The sequence below is a fragment of the Pungitius pungitius genome, chromosome 13, assembly GCF_949316345.1.
Source record: "Pungitius pungitius chromosome 13, fPunPun2.1, whole genome shotgun sequence".
Classification (NCBI taxonomy): domain Eukaryota; kingdom Metazoa; phylum Chordata; class Actinopteri; order Perciformes; family Gasterosteidae; genus Pungitius; species Pungitius pungitius.
Window position 1 is genome coordinate 4,551,796 of NC_084912.1, and position 19,648 is coordinate 4,571,443.

At 44.4% G+C, this 19,648-nt stretch overlaps 1 protein-coding gene across 2 annotated transcripts in view; it reads right to left on the bottom strand.

Moving 5' to 3' along the window:
* akt3a (v-akt murine thymoma viral oncogene homolog 3a) overlaps positions 1-19,648 on the bottom strand; it is a 42,179-nt gene that overhangs the window by 12,594 nt on the left and 9,937 nt on the right. For both annotated transcript variants that reach the window (XM_062566438.1, XM_062566439.1), the window contains exons 3-4: positions 5,304-5,429; positions 1,396-1,507 (exon numbers count right to left, since the gene is read on the bottom strand). In XM_062566438.1, coding sequence (XP_062422422.1) covers positions 1,396-1,507; positions 5,304-5,429 — 238 coding nt within the window. The remainder of the gene's footprint in view (positions 1-1,395; positions 1,508-5,303; positions 5,430-19,648) is intronic.

Consider the following 19,648-nt stretch of genomic DNA (forward strand, 5'->3'; position numbering starts at 1 on the left):
AGATTTCTGCGTGTACCCTACACACTCACAAGGGCAAACTCAAACTCCATCTGCAACAATGGAGCACACAGTTTGTAGCAACCATGAGGTGTGTGTGTGTGTGTGTGTGTGTGTGTGTGTGTGTGTGTGTGTGTGTGTGTGCGCGATGAAAAGCAACAAGAACTCTCTCAAGGTCGGGCGGCAGATAGATGCTCTCTCTCTCTCTCTCTCGGTTAGTGTGTTTTTTTGTATAATGAGAGATAATGGGCCTGCCTACAGTTTGGCACCATGCCAATGCGTGCCACCCTCCGCTCACGGCTGGTGCTGTGGTGGCTGGAGGCCTGCCAGCACTTGTACAGTACAACAAATACGGAGAGACACACACAGAAAGAGAGAGAGAGAGAGAAGCACAGACACCCAGTTGTGGCACACACTTCTTTCCAACCCACTTAAACTTCAATGATCCGCACGTCTTGTGTTCACACACACGCACTTGAACACAATAAACACACATCTGGAGCTTGCATTTTCCCACATGCATCTTGTCTGCACTTGACCTTGTGAAATATAGAGAGTTATTAGCTTCATGCTAACTACCATGTTTATTTGATCATCTGGAGGAAGAACTATTATAAACCGAATAACAGACAAAGTTGGACAGACAGATGTAACACACACACACACAAACACACACAAACTCAAAGGATGCACAGAAGCATCTGTGGTCTTCTGGGCAAAGCTGTTCATTTTCTGGAGATAAACACCTCAGCTCCTCAGAAAGGAACTGAGCAGCTGGAGAATTTATGCCAACACTACTTGAAAGGTCTCCTTTCCACTCTGTCTCTTTTACCCTCTCTCTTTCCCTCACACTCACACACACACACACACAAGAAACAATCTCTCACCACTGTAGAAACCTCACAGAAAACCTCTGCCTTTGATGATACACTACTTCTCCTAAAAAATTAATAAATATTTATATACGTAACAGAAATTAAGTTTAACATCTACCGCCAAACTGAATTCAGAAATGCCTCGTCAAATATTTCGTTGAAATATTATATGTATATCACTTTTGGGTTTTAACTGGTAGATCTTTCACTAGTTTAAATACAAATATTTATTTGATATGTTAATTTTTATTTTTAATTTACTTTTCTTGCTGCTGCGGTGAGATAAATAGCAGTCAGTTAATGGTAATAAGGGGCTTAAGCACTCAATAACGACAGCTGCGGCTAAATATTATAAAGAGCACCGCAACTTGAATAAAGCCGGACTTTGCCTGACACTATAGGATGGGATCCCTCATAGGCCAGTTTCAGGGAACACCATTTCCATAAAAGGAAAACATGGGCGTTTTACCGAGCAACGAATCCAACTGGAGGACGCTCTAAGGACTGTTTTAGGATCACTGACCTCTCATCAGGCGAGTCCACGTGGAAGGTCCTCTCTATGACCGTGGTCCACTGGAGGCAGCGTATGATGAAGGTGTTTGGCTTGGGCCTCTCCGTCTTCATCAGCTGACATTCTGAAAACGGGCAGCGCAAAGGGAGAGTGCGGTGCGGTCAGTACCATCACAGCGTTTCTGCACCAAAGGCTTCCAGAGGGAGAAAGAAAACGGCACTGGAGAGAGCTGGCAGCCTCCAACTGGACCTGGAATTAGGTTGAGATCTGCCTTCAGTGACGTTTAGTAAAGAGCTGATATCCATCACAACTGTGACCATGTTAACAGTAACCGGTTCTGTTCACCCAGACGTGTGGTAAAGGGAATGTGTATACTCCCATTTATGACGACAGAATGAGAAGGAAGCTTATTCTCCGTCAGTCACTCCAGCCTCAAGCGTGTCGTTTCTGACGTACAAGAACCATGAGTTTTGGGGTCAGTAGACTTAACAAAATACCCAAATCAACGGGTAGAAGCACAAAAAAAGTCCCCTTTGAATATAGCTACTCCGATTCGAGGCCCTGGTCGTGTGAATGCTGACTCACTGTTGCCTATACAAGCTTACTGGTACACATTTAATGTCATTAGGTTTTATTTTTACTTTTCCTACAATAACAATTCTTGTTTCATATTTACCCATAGTAATGCTAACCCATAGGCCTACAGCTCATGTTTCTATTTACTGCACAATTGAGAAACGATGCTGCGTGCTTTTAAAAATGTATTTTAAAAATAACTTCCGCCACCGACGATTCGAATAAAAAGGTGCTTGCCTGTGCCAAGGGATATTATGTGTTGCAGCACATAATATCCGAAGGGACACATTTCTGTGAAAATGGGCAATACAGTAGGCCATTATTACACAAATGCATAATACAGTACACAAACGCAGAAACGTACGCACACAAAGCCAGATGGGACTGTGAGCTCGCTGTGGGAAGGAATGCACCCTCATTGTCCCTCAGCAGTCTCTCTGCTTATTGGGGACAAGAGCTGATGGAAAAGAGCATAATGATCCATCTCTTGTGCTCTCATCTCCCCCACTTCTTCTTTCTTCTCCATACATCCCCCCCCCCCCGTTTCCCTCTCTCGTCTTCTGTCATTCTCTTATTGCCCTCTCTTCCCCCCTCCCTCTGTCTGTCGGTCCTCGGCTATCCCTTCCTCCAATTACGTTCTGTTTAAGTGTGGCACAGCACAGCACGTCATGGCTCTGCCTAAATATAGAGAGGAAGGTTAATGACAACACTCCTCAGGTCGTACACACGGCAGACCTTCAACGTAAATAATCACACACACACACACACACACACACACACACTGGTTCGTACCTGACTCGTGAACATGGCCTGCTGTGCTGCCAGCAAACAAGGTCATGCTGTGGTTGATGCCAAAACAGACGCACATGCATGCATGGACAAACACACATGTCAAACTAATATTGAAGTTTCAATGTTGGCTGAAATTGGGTTGTTTGCCGCAGGAGGCCATTGTGAAATGTGTGTAGCACTTTAGTGGGTGTATGTGAGTGCACGCATCATTGTGTGTGTGTGTGTGTGTGTCTGTGTGAGAAAGAGACAGCCTTGTATGTATGAGTCCCACTGCAGGAAACAGGCCTCTACCATCTCTGTTCCATCTGACCACTTCTGTTGTTCACACACACACACACACACACACACACACACACAGGCAGGCAGGCGTGCAAGCTTGCGCACGCACACACACACACACACACACACACACACACACAGCTAAAAAAAAAAAACACACACACACACACACACACACCACCTGGCCTCCCAGCTTTGGGCAACAGATGTGGCAATGCCAGTGCTGTGCCAAGCAGCCGGGGCCGGATGTATGGCCTGGCTTGTCCTTCTCGCAAACTCTTTTTCCTCTCCGCTTTTTCCTCGTTCTCCAATCGCGTCTCCGTCTCCTCCTCCCTGTCTGTTCAGCGCTGATGATCCTCCTCCCTTTCTCTCCCCTCATATTTCATCCAAAAAAAGCCTCACTCTCCAATCCCTTCATCCCTTTCTCCCATCTCCCATCCGTGGCTCTCCCCCCCATAATCATCCTCCCTTCACTGTCCTCTCTCTTCCCTCTTTCCGCATTCCATGTCTCCAATTTCTTCTTGCCCGCCTCCGATCGACTCCCATCGCTCATTCCGCGTACTTGTCCTCCCTTCCGGACTCCTATCTTTCTGTCTCCTCCTCCGTCCTTTGATGTACCATTCTTTATCGTTTTCTCGGAGGTATCAGCATGTATTAAACCATTAGTCATCATTTTCATTGCTGTTTTTGCCCCTTCTGCCTCCCCTATCGTCCCTTCTACCAACTCTCACTGCACTCTTTTTAATTGACTAAAGGTATTCCGTTTTCATAGTTTCCATGGTGATGGATACTCTGCAGTGTTAAAATGGTAACTATGAATAAATGTATATGTGTAAGTAAATAGATTGACATCCGCATCAAACCAGGAGTCAGGAGGTGAAACACATGTTCATGTGTGTTATGTGGTGAACAACTGCACAATGTGCATCCATTTATGTATTAAGGGACATGCTGTATAATATACAGTATGTTTTAGCTGTTTATCCAGAAAGATTTCATCTGATCAACAAGATTAACCAATTAGTAGTTTAACTGCTTATTTAAGTCCACTTTAGAGAGTAGATATATGTATCAAGTCTGAATCATTCTTCTTTGTATATTATTTGAGTTTAATAATGACTAGTTTGACCGGAGTCCAGAGCGGATATAAAACAAAACCCAATCTCCTTCAGATATATAACACTGAGATGCAGTTCTGAACAGCAACTTGCAAGGTTCACCAGCCTTATTGTTGCTAATGTTCAGATAAAAAAAAGTGTACAAGTGAGGTGAGCTGTGGTTTAAAAATAAAACATCTAGTTGGTAGAATACATTAGTAGCAGGTCAGTCCTCTGTCAGATTATTGGACCCACTTTTTTTATTCCAAAGATGAACGCAGACAAAGTTGAACGGCCGATCCGTATTGTATGAACCTTGAGTTGATGGCGGTGATACTGAGACTGAGAGACATTCCAATGAATCTTGTTAACTCATTAGCTGGTTAATTACATATGTTGAAGACACTGTGGAGCTTGTTAACCTGGTGCAGACAGATGACATGCTGATAAATGGTGAATTAGAGCCCTCTGTGAATTCCATAAAGCATACCAACGCTGTGAGGACTGATGACGGGCAAGATGTTCCATCGTAGCATAAATGAACGTGACTCAATAACCGTTCCATCTCACCGTGGTTCTGTGTGAGCAAACCATCAGACTGTTTAAGCATCATCTCGGAGGCAGAGGTGATTTGCATTAAGAAACATGAAAATATAATCATTGACAGGATGCAGGCCAGTATGTCTATCAACAGACATAATGAAGTGTCGTAGAGAAAGGAGCGGATTCTGGAAGTTGTGCTCTAAAGTGAAATGTTCCCCGCAGTGGTTCGTTACAGCAGGTGCCACAGAATAATCACAGTTCTTCATTATGTGTATACAAAGATGTGTGCCGCATACAGAGGTGCAGCACATGAATAAGATGCAGGTACTTGGACATATTTCTACTACTCTGTGAATCCGCATACATTTTCACAGCAAAGACACAAAAATGGGAGTTCCCATAACCAAAGAGACAAAAGAAGGTGCAAATGAGTTCTTCTTAAATATAAAAGCTCCATTCATCATATGGGAAGCTGAAGTACGGGATGGGGGGGGGGGGGGGGGGTCGACAGTGTTTTTCCCACTCAGTGTTGCGGTTCTGTGATTTTACAGTGTAAATATACAGGTGCAATACAGTTGAAGCACAGTGCAAATATATATACATACATATACGTATGTGTGGAAGGCAACATACTTGCTACGGAGAAGTTGTTTAGAGGGTAGGGCAGGTCTGCATCCTGAGGTTTCTCTTTGTAGCCGATGAAGGAGCCGTCTGTCTTCAAGAGAAAGTAACGCGGCCGCCAGTTCTTTATGTATTCACCTAAAGAAAAGATAAGGATAAAGAAGCAAAACATGTTCAATCAGACATAAATTCAAATGGGGACACCAGTGATGATGAAGGTACTGAAGGCACTTGTGCACTCCGGGGTAATGAGGATTATGAAGATCATGATTGTGTGTGGAAAGTATTAATGGCAATAATGATGATGATTTTAAATACAGATTTTATTCCCTTGACGGATGAGAGCCTGTCCACCCAACTCTCATCTGTCCAAAAGGCATCACACACATACACACACTGTAGTTTTCACATACAAACACACACACACACACACACACACACTATATCTATGCGTCTCACAGTGCTTGCCAGATTCAGATCAGATTATCATGTAAAAAAAATGACAAAAACATGTTTACCAGAGAAACAAGCAAAACTATCCATGCCAGGAGCATCATCTGGCTGATACATAGACAGGTGTCGAGGTGATGACCCCTCTACCACACACACGCATACAGACCACCACAAGTATAAACTCTAAATAACACACGTTCTCTTACGCACCGAAACAAACACACACACACACACAAACACACACAGACACACACACAAACCACTGGTTTGCAGCGAGGGAGGAAGAAGAAGGGAAGAGCGACGAGATGAGACGAGATGACATTAGAAGAGACAAAATAGGATTACAGATTATGACCCTTCTCACTGACACCGCAGCAACAAACAACAACATCTGGTGAGCAGCTGGTGGCAGAGTATTACCCAACTGGCTGGCACACTCTGCCACTAAGGTGGCCACGCAGCTTTATGAGATGACCCACTGCAGGATTACACCAGTGTCAAACATTTCCACACCGCAGAGGCGGATAACACTTGGATTAGCGTGCACACGTGTGCGGGTTCACACATAGCTGAATGAGTGTACAATGAGTGCGTGTTATCGCACAGGGATGAAACTGGACGCACACGCAGAGAACGCGGCTGAAGTGATACTGAGACGCACAATGCTCTGACGAAAGGGAACCGATCATCTCAAGCCGGGAGCTGTGTAAACATGCCGCTTTCTCATTTCATCAACAACAAAAATAGAAAACGCAGAAGTAAACCAATGTCCTCTACCTCTCGGCTCCTTTCAATTAACCAGCAATTCCTAGACATGCACACAAAAAAACAAACACACAGTGAAGATTGCATATGTGCATGCACGCGCACATTCAGTAACAGAAACACACAACAGCGCCGATCACCTTCTTTAGGATAAGTGTGTGTAGGTGTGTGTGTGTTCTATTTGTGACATCCATATGAAGCGGAAATGACAGCCGGCCGGGCTCGTTAACACGTCGCAGAAAACCACCTGCTCCGTCAAAGGGACCGTGCGACTGTGGGCCTGCCGGTACCTTTGGGTGCTGCTAGCAGTGGAGGTGGAGGTGTGTGTGTGTGTGTGTGTGTGTGTGTGTGAGCGTGCATGTGGGTGATTTGCAGCTGAGAAGAATAAGAAAATGCTGTTGTGTGCCAGAGCGTCATCAGGTCTACCAATCACACCTCTGCTTTCCTCTCTTTTAGTCTCTATTCGCTCTCCCGTCTCCTTCTTCTGTCCTTTTGAAAAACAAAGTATCTTCTTTGAATCACTTCGACTAAAAGACGGAGTAGTGTTGGAGGAGCTGAAGGGGAACATGTAGAGCGAGAGGCATGGTGAAATAATGAATCACAGAAAAGAAAAAAAGGGATGGAAGGAATGAGGTTGTAAGCGGAAATCATACACAATAATAATAATAAGAGTAAAAATGGCAATGTCATACATTCTGACCAAAATATAGCCAAAAGATAACGCTCTTTGCATTATGGGTACCATATTGTGTATTTTGAAGCTGACAGTAAATGTTACCGTATATCTTTAGTAAGTCTGCATTTAGGTTTTGAAGACAGAGTAAGAAAAGTCATGATTTGTTTGTAAGGGTGGTAAACTTAAGACTAGATTTTCTATTATAGTGTTCACATCAAATCAAACATGTTTTTGATCCCCTGTAAATAAAGAACTGCTGTTACCCTCACAGTAGACAGGAAAAAGACATGTACTTACTGACAAAATATATGAGGATTAATAGAACGTTAAACTGATTAAACTATTATAAACTGGCAGAGAGTTTCCTGATGAAGTGTCCAACCAATGGAAGCCGGCGACTGGCCACTTCATCGCTCAGCTGTCCAGTACAACTGAAAACATTTAAGCAATCCTTCTGGCCTAGACAGCGTCTACGTGCGTGAAGCAGTGTGTGTGTGTGCGAGTGTGTACTGGGGGGGCGGGGAGGGGGCAGCCAGGGGTGGCACAGACGGAGAGCGGAGATGGACAGTTGTCCACACATGCCGATCCAAACAAGCGCACACACGCACACACACACACACACACACACACACACACACACACACACACACACACACACACACACACACACACACACACACACACACACACACACACACACACACACACACACACACACACACACACACATATACACACACACGTGTATCGGCTGTTCCAATCCTCCAAATGATCCAATGGTGTTCTGTCAAGCTATCCCGTCTTGGCCCTGCCTGTAATGAGTCCAGCGAGCTCTCCCACTCTGGACAGCTTGTCTGGGGAGCCACATGTCTCTGGTTTGGACTGCTGGAGAAAACAGAACAGCCGGTCTCCTTCCCACACCATCTCTCTCGGACTCCTTGTCTCAGTTTCATTTAGTTTCTCTACGCAAACTTTACTTTTCCCTCAAGGCCAATTAGCAAATAATACACTCCGCAGTGCTTAAGAAAACAGGACTCTCCTGTTTCTTTGTGGAACGTCAGGATATCAGTAATACGGGACAACGTGGGTGAGCTAGAAGATCTGAGTAACGGAGGAGGTTTTCTTGTACATGCATCTAACTTGATGCCTTAATTGGATGCATACTTCTCTTAACTCCTTCTGTTCCCTCTTCTTTTAATGTTGTAATAACGTATTCAATAACATTGACAAAGATTCAACAAAGTCAAAACTATTCAGCGACTAGATACAAACATTACCTGAAGTCTTGCTACAGAAAGAGTAGAGTCCGCTAACTTTCTCCAAATCTCCACCCTCTACCTTTAGTTTTCTGTTTCTTTGGTACGAGCTACAAGCCAAGGATGAAAAACCGAATGAGACTTTAAAAAGTTATTTTGGAGTTTCTAGAAGAAATGAATCTTGCTGGCACATTTTTCACAGTTGCAGCTTGTGGATTTAGGAGTAAGAGGCACAGATGAATCAGCTGTGACTCTGCCCGTTCCAAGCTTTCTGATTGGACAATTAAAACAACGCACGCACCGACTGTCACTCAATTAGCGCACTAATTAACTATTTATTTCAGGACAGGGGGGAGGAAAGGGAGAGAATGAGATTAAAATGCAGAAAGAATAAATAGCAAACAGGTACAAATGGCGAGGCTGAACGCCAGCAAAACAGAAACGAGACAAACTTCCCGCTCCTCCAGGACACCAGCACACCTCTGCTCCCCGGCTCCAACGGACGCCACGCTTCAGCGAGAGAATGAAGCAGACAAAAAAAAAAAAAAAGGAAATAAATAAATAACGGCATAACTATGTGAGCTCACCAGCCATTTGTTAATCAACCCAAACAGGGATTTAATTTAATGCTTTGGCCGAGGCTGGAGCTGATATGCAGATGGCGCGGAGACGGGGCTGTGTGACTGGCGCTCTGGGAGCTGGAGGGGTGGCGGGTGGTGGTGGTGCATAGAGGTAGGGGGAGGCGGATGGAGGGGGGGGGGGGTACGGCCACGTTCCAGCACATACACAGCAGCTCACCGACAAGGGAGAGGAATGTGTCGCCTGGCCACATAACAACACACACACACACACACACACACACACACAGCAGTGGAAAGCGAGTGTTTGGCTGTAATGGGACAGAATACAAGTTTACAAACCCAGTGAGTGAGTGAGTAGACGGCCGGTTGGTTGCCCGACTAATCAGAGGAGAAGATAAGTAAGCTCATTTAGAGGTTTCCACACCTGGCGTCCACGTTGTCGGAGTGACAAAACTAGATTTGGTTTTGGTACAGAAACGATGTGATTAAATGATTGGTCGAATGAAAGAGGATACATCCGCAACGATTCAATGCTACATTAACTATTTAAGTCACTCAGAAAGACAAAAAGAAAAAAAGACAGAACTTTGTTGATTGAGGATAACTTCTTAAATGCAACAAATTACGTCATTTCCCGTTTTTTAAATCCTTAAAATTGAATCTCTTTATCGGTCAGATCAAAGCTAAGAAACGCTCACATTGAGATTTGGAAACTTTCAATAGACCAGAATGCACACAAATCAATCAAGGAAAACCCAAATAAAGAAATCATGTTTCAACAGTATATCCATATGAATCTACTTTCCAATTTAATAGGCGTACGAGGGCTACATTTGTTGGAGTTAAATGAGAAGCCAATCACAACCGCTCACAGAGGCAGTTTGGAGGTTTCACCGTTAAATAACTGCATTATGCAGTCACACTGACGGGTGAAATGATTGGCGGGCTGCCTAAGCCAATCTCCTTATGGGTCACAACACTTCCAGACACAACATCATGTGTTTCTGTGTGTGAGCATTAGTGGCTGGTACTAACTGAGTAAAGGCAGGTAATACACAGGGAGGAGGATGAAGAAAGGTTAGCTAAACATCAGGCAAGTAGCGAATTAGTAAAAAGGAAGAGGAGAAAAGGTGGAAGCCATGTCGGGGGTTGTGTAAGTCGGGGTCCAGGTCGTGAGACACCTGATGCACACATCTGTCTGAGGGACTCTAAATGAGCGCCAGAAGCCAGCAAGACTCAGGACTGCACATTATACTGGTAATGCTGAAATGAACAACAGAGAGAAATGAATGAATAAAGATTAAAAACGCACAATAAACTCTTGTCTATTTTCTGCGTGACCTCGACACATCTAGTTCCAGTCTGCTCAGACATCTTAAAGGCGAATCCAGGCTCTTTAAAGTCAATCCACTTACCGTGAATTAGTCTCATTAGCACATCGGTACAGGACAGGTGTTAGAGTGCTTGAGGGTGTGCGCGTGAGGTCTGAATACAGCCATCGCTGACAACATAACAGCGGTGCGCCATACCTTTTTACTGTTTTTTTGCCACTTGTGTAGTGATCATACAAAAGGAGGGGGAAAAGATTTCAAGAATCAAAAGAATGCAATTCAGTTTGAAGCCGGGGCTGCAGCTGGGTTCAAAGGTTCAGTAGTGGAGTAATTGTTCAAGCCTGTGGCTCAGTCTGTTGGATGAGACTACAGGGAGATGAAGAAGATGCTGGAGTAAAGGAGGAGGGCTGAGAGAGGGAGAGAGGAGGCTTGTACGTGGTTAATGTCATTACAGTGACAGGGCAGCCGGGACAGGGCAGGGCGGCCAGATTAGAGTGGAAACCCACGGGAGTGTGGCCATCCCTTGGGGGCCACTAGGAGATTTCACACAGCCAGCTGCACACAGCCGGCCCCTCCTGGTAGGCTGTGCTGGATGCACATCCACACACACACACACACACACACACACACACAAACACACACACACAGCCTGCCCTGGTGCCCCTCAGCTGGTAAAGGAGGAGGCACATGCACATACAAACACTGATACACACACTGGCAACACATTGCAGGTCCACAGTTTTACAAATACTTAACACAGTTTGTAAAAACAATATTACTTAACTATAAAAATATTAATAATTGGCCCAAAACTCACTCTTTTTGAAATGTCCCTACTAATCCTGTTTTTTTTTTTGCTGGTTTGTTCTTTTGGTCGTTCTTATGACATTCCTCTCGTGTAGTACCTTTTATCTCCAGTAGATGGTGGTGGCTCCCTGGAGCATCGCGGCCACCGCTGTGATGCTGACAGAGACGCCTCTCATCCTAATCCAGAGCGCTGGTGTGTGTGTGAGTATATATATATATATATATATATATATATATATATATACATACATACATACATACATACATACAACAAGTATATTGAAATTGGGTGTGCAAGTCTAGTACAGTCAGCCTAATGTGTTATACAGTGTTTGTTCATGTGTGCTGTTGAATGGGGAGAGGGGGGGGGAGGGGCGAGTCGGGATCCGTTGCTTCCTAAAGCACCCTAGGATTAGTGCGGTGTTAGCATATTAGCATCTTAGCTGGAGGGCTGCTGCTCAACACCACCTGTGCCAGGCGCAAACTCTAACAAACCCCCCCCCCCCCCCCCCCCCCACACACACACACACACACACACACAGGTGAAGGTCACTAACCTACAGCAACACCAAATGTATTGTCTTAATTTGTTACTCTAACTACTTAATCTGTCTCTTTAAGTTGTGCATTAATACAACAAACAAGTCATTATTAAAACACAGATCACTCCACCTCACTTTCAGACGTATTCAACTCAGGATTCAAGTCCAACAAGTTGTAGGTCTGTGACATTACCAACTAAAGGCTTTGACCCCTGGAGCTCAGCTATTGTTGAGGAATAAATAAATCCACCAGGAAGTGGTGTTTGTGGACATAGATGAACATAAGCACTGAACTTGGGTTTAGCATTAGTATTAACTATTATGCCTGAGAGACAGAGTTAGCATAATCGTATCCGGGCCTTGAGCAGCTCAAAGCCTGGATACGATTAGACCCGTTCACTTTGGAATTGCTGTTGTACTACGACAGGTCAGTTCAGGTGAGGACTTAAAATCATTTGGCAGACACACAGCATCTGTTCTTTGATAACAACACATTAAAGACATGTTTTGAAATGTAAATACGAGAAAGCTATACATCTCCACAGCTGCATTTTCACAACGATCAAAATCGTGTAGATTGAGGCTCAACAACAAACATCTTTGTACGGTAAAAACCGAAGAGACATCGGGGGAGGAGGTTGAAATTTAGAAAGCTGGCAACGTCAAAGTTCAACAAATCCAACAGATTTGGGTGATGGCCCCTCTGCCCTGCTCTGTGCTCTCCTGACTGCAGAGGCCCGTCCTGTGAAGCGGGACCATTAGTGGCACAAGACACACCTGGGCCCAGCTTGACCGCCTTCACAGTAGGTCGTCATGTATTGTGTGTTTGTCAGTCTGAAAGCAGAGCTGTTGCAGTCTTGACCAAAAGACGATGAGCCTGGAGTCGTATGAAATGCAACATGAAAAACAAACGCCACAGAAATGAGGAAAGATGAATACGCTGTACGCTACAGCTAAGCACATACTGTAGGAGCCATATATATTATTATTACTTCTAACCAAATGGGGCAAATTCGGGTTTATGTCTAGATCATCAAATCCCAAACAGCTCAGTTAGAAGGTTTATTCCCATTACACACACGCACGTACGTACGTATAAAAAGACACACACATCTACCAAAGCGTAACATGCCATTGAAAAAACACAAAAGACAGATCCCTTTGGATGTGTTCTAGTGTGTCAAGAAGGTAAAAATACAATCGCAGCTAAGCGTTACAAAACGCCCTCTCATTCATACAGCCAGTAACATGAGGGAAGCCGTGCGGCTTGTGTTCAGAGGCGGTGCATCCAATGTGATTATAGAAGGCACACAGCGGCAATGAGCAGGCTAATCAAATTGCACTGATTTCTGGTGTATTGCGTCTCTATGTTCTCTGCTTTGAATGACACCGAGTTGGCATCATTGGTTCCTTCATTTAGCCGACATCCTTGAAGTTCACATAGCAGGGACTTTATTTTCAACACGCTGAACGTCCTTTTCTAGATTGAACTTCAGAACCTACAGCACATCAGTACGACCTGTTATCAACTTTTTCATTTACCCGTTAGGCAGAACAATTTCCTTAATTTAGCTTAAATATAAACTATTCGTATTACTTGTAATTCTCCATTTTTAGTTTGTAAAATGTTTTTCTTCACATACTGACGAGAACTCATCATCAAAATAATAATCCGTATAATCATATTGTGTATTTATAGTCTCACACAAGATTCTATTTGGCGTTCCCCATTGAAATCTGACATTAATATTCAAATTCTTATACTGTTCTTCTGCTTCATTGGACGTAAAACCAACCGATCAGAGGAATAGAGTGAGACAGGTGGACCAATCAGTCAATGAGAAAAGCTGTCGATCAGAGCGAGGTGAGGAGACAAACACAGCTGTCTAACACACAGGAGTGTGTGTGTGTCTCTGCACGGATGGGGGACGTAAACCAGCCCAACCCTGACCAGTTGAGCAGTGGTGAACAGGTGCAAAGCTTTGTGTGTGTGTCTGTGTGTGTGTGTGTGTGTGCGTGCGTGCGTGCGTGCATCACTATTATTCCAGAGTGGTTGGCTCTGTATTATTAATTCAGAAATGCTGGGCTGGGGCAGTGGGCGGCAGCTGGTGTTACGTGTGTGTGTGTGTGTGTGTGTGTGTGAGAGAACAAAATAAGACCCCTTTGGTCTTTTGTGAAGCCTCCCCTCCCTTCTTAGAGCAGCAGAGAGGCATTGTGCAGTACATCTCTCTGTCTGTCTGTAAACGTATATACACACACACACACACACACACACACACACACACACACACACACACACACACACACACACACACACACACACACACACACACACACACACACACACACACACACACACACACACACACACACACACACACACACACACACACACACACACTAGCTCAGCACAGCAGGCTAGAGTAAACAATCAAATACTACACCCCCCAACTACTGTCAAGTGCATCCCCCACACTCTTTTCCAACCCCATATGCAAGTACAAACATGCATGCACACGCACTTGCGCACACACACACACCAGCCCAGCCGTGCCTCATTCTAAAGGTTTTATTCATGTGTTGCACTGAAGGGCCGACATGTAAGTGCTCTTCACCTCACTAACTGCTGCTCTTTGCCTTCCCCTCGGTCCTGCCTGGCTACTTGTCTGTGTGTGTCTGCCCACCTGTCTCTCTGTCCACCAGAAATTCTACTGGTCAACTCTGGGTTACTTACTCCTTAACTAGCGCGCGTGTGGACAGGTGACAGCGAGCACAGACCACCTCCGTGTGTTGTAACGTTTAGGTGATGACATCACTTTTGTACGGGAGGAGACGGAGCTACAACGTGCTTTCATCCGGATGAAACACTGAATAATGGGATAGGCTGCAGTTAATCAGGCTCGTGAGAAACAACATTAAAAGAGGGAGCAGGGGGCAAAAAAACAGCCTCATCCAACTCCCTCGCAATCAGTCATGCTCAGTCACGCGCAACCAAAAAGCTACATGTCAGCCCATGTGACTTTTGTTTACAAGATGCTGCTTGCTTGTGGTTAGTCATCAAACCGTATGAACTGCTATAGAGACTGGGCGAACAAAATCAAAGAGGGATTGCAATTAGTGACTGGCCTGCGCGTCTCTCTATCCCACTTTGAGGTGACAGGAAGCTCGGCTCAGTTCAACACTCGTGTCTCCCTTCCTGAGAGCTGGTGTTTGTCCCGTTGTAACGTCTGTTTGTCCAAGAGGCTGTTTTTGACAACGCGTCCACCTCGGCTGGCCGGCATCAGGCACTTGAGGCTGAGAGACGATTTGAAGTGGACAAAGATGACAACATGGGTGTGTGCCCTGTTGTTGTCTTTGTCTGACAAAAGAAATACAGATGTATATATCAAACGGGTTAAATACTTTGAGATGTGATTCCTATATTCTTTGGTTGAGTAATTCTGTTCTGAATTTTTCTTTAAATCAACTTGCATTTTCTCAAAAAATCTGTTTTAAATAACACATAATCTCCATCAGGAACTGAGAACATGCAAAGCAAGGATTTGGGGATTTCGGCTGTTTAAAGGGTGTGATTTTTACGTTTACCATTTTCTAGGTATTAAAAAAAAATACCAACTTTTGGCAGTACACCAAAAACAATGTACTTTCTTTTTGAAAGTCAAGCATACTTATTGATAAAATGTACTGAAGAATATTAAAAAGCAATTACGGGGCTTTCTGAAGCTGCCCGCCTGTAGCCTTAAGAAAAATTCCTAATGAGCAGGCCGCTTCCCAGGTCTATTAAAGCTCAAGATATTGTGTAGAAACACTCAAACCACGGAGCAATATCTGAATATGGCAGATGTTCGCCTCTTTTATTCTCTGTTCTCCTCCTCAAACTCCTCTCATACAGCAGCCTGCCATTGAACCCCATGTTCCAGCCGCTATGCTGAGAGACATCTGCACCTCACTCACGGTTTCCTTCTTTCGTTCCCGTCTCATCTTTCCTTAGTAAATACACACACGCACGCACACACGAAGATAGAACTCTTTTCTTGATGACAGATGGCAAGTCAACAATTGTATAGCATCAGCCTCTCAAAACACAGACACACACTTACACACCACATGCACACAAAAACACAGAAACAAGCCGCACCTCCTTGCCTTCCAGTCCCTTTGTGCCCAATCCCCTGTCAGATGTCTTGATTTGTTTCTTACAGCTGAGTGTGTGCATTAGTGTGTGTGTGTGTGTGTGTGGGAGTGTGTGTGTGTGTGTCCCTCTTTACCTTGGGATATTAAGCACTAGTTTAATGAGAGCTTGGTGAGGTGCGGGCTCCAGCCAGTGGACCATATGGGAGAGATTTAGCCCCCTCAGAACACTGAGCCAAGTCTTGCTGACACGATTACCACCACCGTCCGCTGCTCTACACTAGTATCAGATTTGGAACTGGGAATTTTGTCATGGACAGCTAATTAATGACTGGAGATTGGCAACCAGAGACGGTGGAGGCTGAGGGCGGATGAAAAAAATCCTGTCAATGTTTGGTCTCTTCTACCTCTCTGTTTTTAATCAGGCGAACTAAATGAGACTCTGTGAAAGATGCATGAAACACAAATGCACACAAATAAAAAGGGGAAAAAAAGCTTGTAACATGATTAAAGTGTCACATTTCCCAGTTGGGAAACAGACAAATATTTGTCCTTCCTTTCCTAGAATATCCTAATAATGATTATGATGATTTTTGAACACTTTTGTTACTTAAATGTACTTTACACACTGATGTAACTGTATATCTTTATGAATGCATGGATTCATTCACTCACATTTTCACTTGGTGTGTGCGTGCGTGTTTGTGTGAGACACAGCAGGCTGCAGCTCGTGGCTTAGTTAATCCGGTCAGCGACAGATTACAGGTGGGAAGTTATAAATAGACGGTCCGGCCCTTTATCCTGGCCACTGTGACATCAGCATGCAGCTCAACCATTAAGTCAAGCAAAACTGGAGCAGACTCAAACATAACTCACCAAAGGCGCCATTCATTTACCTCGGTAATCAAAGTCAACAGAAGCTTTAAAAAAAAAAAAAAGCTTTCTCTGTATCTTTACTTCACATCTGGCTTCTGGAGCAGAGGCATACAAAATGAACACTGTTCATTTAAAAGATATTCATCATTGAAATTGAGAGCCGGCACGGCAGTATTGGCATACAAAACCGACTAACAGTGCTGATGGATTTCCAAAATCTCTGATCACCTTTGCTCAACAGTTAGGAAAGGTAAATAATGGGCCAACTGTAGACTTGAATGTGTGGCTCTGCTTTACAATAGTAATCCCTCCGTCTTATTTGACTGCATTTAGTCTCGGTGATAAATTCAGAAACTCCAAAATGTAAGAGGATGCGCTCTGGAACAGATACTCTGTTTCAGGGATCAAGCAACACATAGCTTTGTGCCACAATAGCAGAGTGAATAGGAGAAAATACGTCAAGGATGTAACTGATGTTTTCAGAGCAACAATGGTTGTCCAGTTTCCCTTGGCAACCAGATGGGAACCAGCGACCACTATTTGGACTGGTGTTACTGCCCTTGTTTGAAACCACCTTTCATGCCAAAAATAAAAGGAATATTTAAAAAAAACAGTTTATCTGAAAGGCCTCAACACCTGCAATAGAACTTTGGGTTCATTATCTTTATAACAATTGAGCATATAAATTTGATTTATCGAGTTTACCCAATTTTGGAGAATCAACAGTTGGAACTGAGATCTCTAGGTCCTCTATTGCTTTTTTCCCCGGAATCACAGGATTCTTTAGAAAGAGGTAAAGCACAGCTTTAGTACCGAATAATAACAATAAGAGGAATATAATACTTATTTGGACAGGATGTGGTTATATCTTGGACACGGATGGCCAAAGAAACAAATTAAGTGGCAATATGAGGCCAAATGGTCACACTCTGTGGTCTTTCTCCTGCCAGCAAACACTTACACTACCTATTAGCCACTAGGCACTAATCTGTTGGCCTACATCAACCAAACCAACCCCCACTCGTACCTGCCTCCTCTAATCACCTCAAAGCCTACTCCAACCAGGCCACAATACCTCAAGACGTTACACCCTCTGGTCTTGTCTCTGTGTTAGTACACTTAAACATATAGAACGTGCTTTAAGAGCTGCTGGCGCTGCAGCTAATGGATCGGCGTGGAAAGCACTAGAAAACATCTAAAAATTGCATGTGTAGTGCTTCCCCTACCATCATATTAGGTGGAAGATATTTACAGTACCAGTCAAATGAGACCAAAACTTTGACTTGTACTTTCTATGCCATATTAATCAAATAGCGCTGATTATGGCAGTTTAGAAAAGTGTACGTGTGAATGCTTGTGCATTTATCCAATCTGTATAGTGATCATATACTTCAAGTCAGTATTTAAATGTTTCTGAGTTACAAACTTATCCCACCACTTAACCTCTCCTTCCTTCATCCCCTTCTCTCTATCCAAGTTTTTTGTCTGCAATAATCAGAACTCCATTCATTGATCTGTTCGTTCATCAACCCACAACTGCCTCACCCTTCATTTGCTCATTCACCCACTCTTAGAACGTTTTCAGGGATGCTTGCTACTGTATCTCTTACAACCGATTTTATTTTGAGTTTGCCAAGTTGTAGGAGTTGTATAACTGCAAGTGTAAGGACAGCTTGAAGCAAGTCAGAAGCTATAACACCTTCAACACCATCATCATCATCCCGTCTTTGCTGCAGGAATAACTCTCCCAGCTGCATGTGCCCGACTCCACCTGCAAGTGGATCACAGACTTCCTGTCTGACAGGAAGCAGCATGTGAAGCTGGAGAAACACGTCTCTGCTTCTCCGACCATCAGCACCGGTTCCTCCCAAGGCTGCGTTCTTTCCCCTCTGCTTTTCTCCCTGTACACCAACAGCTGCACCTCCAGTCACCACCCTCATTGGACTGATCTCTCGTGGGGATGAGTCCGCCAACTGGTGGGAGTCTGACCACCTGATGACGTGGTGCAGCCAGAACAACCTGGAGCTCAACACCTTGAAGGCAGTGGAGATGGTTGAGGACTTCAGGAAGTACGCAGCCCCACCTTCCCCCCTCACCTTGTGTGACTCCCCCGTCACCACTGTGGATTCCTTCCGTTTCCTGGGCTCCATCATCACCAGGACCTCAAGTGGGAGCTAAACATCAGCTCCATCACCAAGAAGGCCCAGCAGAGGTAGTTCTTCTTGAGGCAGTAGAAGAAATTCAACCTGCCAAAGACGATGATGGTGCACTTCTACACGGCCATCATGGAGTCCATCCTCTGCTCCTCCATCACCGTGTGGTACGCTGCAGCCACAGCCAAGGACAAGGGCAGGCTGCATTGTGTCATCCACTCTGCAGAGAAGGTGATCGGCTGCAATCTGCCGTCTCTTCAGGACTTGTTTGCTTCCAGGACCTTGAAGCGGGCCAGAAAGATTGTAGTCGACCCCACTTACCCCGGACAGAACCTGTTTGTGCCCCTTCCGTCCGGCAGGAGGCTGAGGTCCATCAGGACTAAGACCTCCCGCCACACTAACAGTTTCTTCCCGTCGATAGTCGGGCTCTGGCCCACACTGACTGACTCTTCACTCTCCACATGAACATATACCTTTGTCCCTTTCACTTGTCACTTTCTGTTAGCTGGTGCACTTTATCCTTATTTTTATCTTTTATTTCTATTTTAATCTTTATTTAACCTATTACTTAACTAACCTATATTTTTATCTTACTCCTGCACTACGTTGTCTGTTGTCTATTGTCGTACTGTCTGCAGTCATGCACCAACCGCCAAATTTGGTGTCCAGTACCAGTCAAATTCCTTGTTTGTCTGACATATTATGGCAATAAACATTTCATGATTCCTGAACATTCAATACACCCAGCAGCTACTGCATTGGAAATGTAGAGCTAGGCATACACAA